Raw genomic sequence first — 1,289 nt, forward strand, 5'->3', positions numbered from 1 at the left:
CTGTGGAGATCACGAGAACGACAAAGGTTATATGTTATATACCTAACTGATGCATAAAAGATTTATGTTATATATCTAACTGATGCATAAAAGGTTTATGTTATATATCTAACTGATGCATAAGAGGTTTATGTTATATATCTAACTGATGCATAAGAGATTTAAGGTATATATCTAACTGATGCATAAAAGGTTCATGTTATACATCTAACTGATGCATAAAAGGTTTATGTTATATATCTAACTGATGCATAAAAAGGACTGAGGTACTCCAGAGCGCCCGCGTACGCACACACGAGCAGTTCATGGCTAGGGTTGTCCGATGTAGCCTATATTAGGAGTGATTACAGGACATACATTGATAAAGCAACATTCAGCGAGTTATATGATGTAGCGTCCGCCACGTAGCACAGTACGTATGTGACATTGCCCGATATATTGTGCTACAATCGATAATAGTACTGAACACAATGTCGGCCACGTCAAGCACCCCTCGGGTGCGATCACACAATTCAACCCAAAAGCAGACTAACTAATAAATCTAGGTGCACGGCCATTCAAAAATAAAGTAAATGAAGTCACGAAGATTGATTCCTAAGTCAACCACGCCAAAGCAGCAAAGAAAAGAAAAACCCCGGACAGCCATCGCAGTGCTGTTTGCGAGCGAGAAGTCTGTATGCGTTAAGCAAACACGCGCACAGAGTTAGTGCACAATGCGACACTGACAGCCGTACCTTAATCATGGCAGCGTAGAAGCCAGCAACCTCTTCGGAGGGAAGTGACAAATCGATAGTTTCGCCATCGTATATCAGCTTAACGTTCTTGGGGAGCGGTGTGTATAGCGGTGCTAGTACGGGGCAGTTGTGCTCGAGTGTCTTCCACACCTGCGTTCGTGGGGATGGGTGATATTTTGGTCGAGCATTAAGCGAATATATGGATATATGTATATCTATACCCTTTATGCAAGCCTTAACGTCGTCCTACCGACAGATATGCACGTGAAGGTAGTCACGATATCCCACATACAAATAAATCCGAGGACAAACACACTCGACTTCAACAGTTGATATACAAAGAACAATTGTATTCATAACACAGAGATATAATAGACACGCCGCATACAGGCATGTATATACCCAAAATACTCGTTCCTATATATATATAAACATATCAAAAAGCACGTATAACCAGATATACATACATACATACATATATACATACATACATACATACATACATACATACATACATACACACATACACACATACATACATATATATATACATAC

General features: G+C 39.9%; 1 protein-coding gene across 1 annotated transcript; it reads right to left on the reverse strand.

The window, feature by feature from the left end:
• Window positions 1-734: 734 nt before the first annotated feature.
• On the reverse strand, window positions 735-887 carry SARC_15827 (eukaryotic DNA topoisomerase I, DNA binding; the record flags this gene model as incomplete). Its single annotated transcript, XM_014290061.1, has 1 exon — window positions 735-887. A coding segment is annotated over one exon (153 nt), but the record flags the coding sequence as incomplete, so codon positions are not given.
• Between the last annotated feature and the right edge of the window lie 402 nt (window positions 888-1,289).

The sequence above is a fragment of the Sphaeroforma arctica genome (assembly GCF_001186125.1).
Source record: "Sphaeroforma arctica JP610 unplaced genomic scaffold supercont1.6819, whole genome shotgun sequence".
Classification (NCBI taxonomy): domain Eukaryota; class Ichthyosporea; order Ichthyophonida; genus Sphaeroforma; species Sphaeroforma arctica.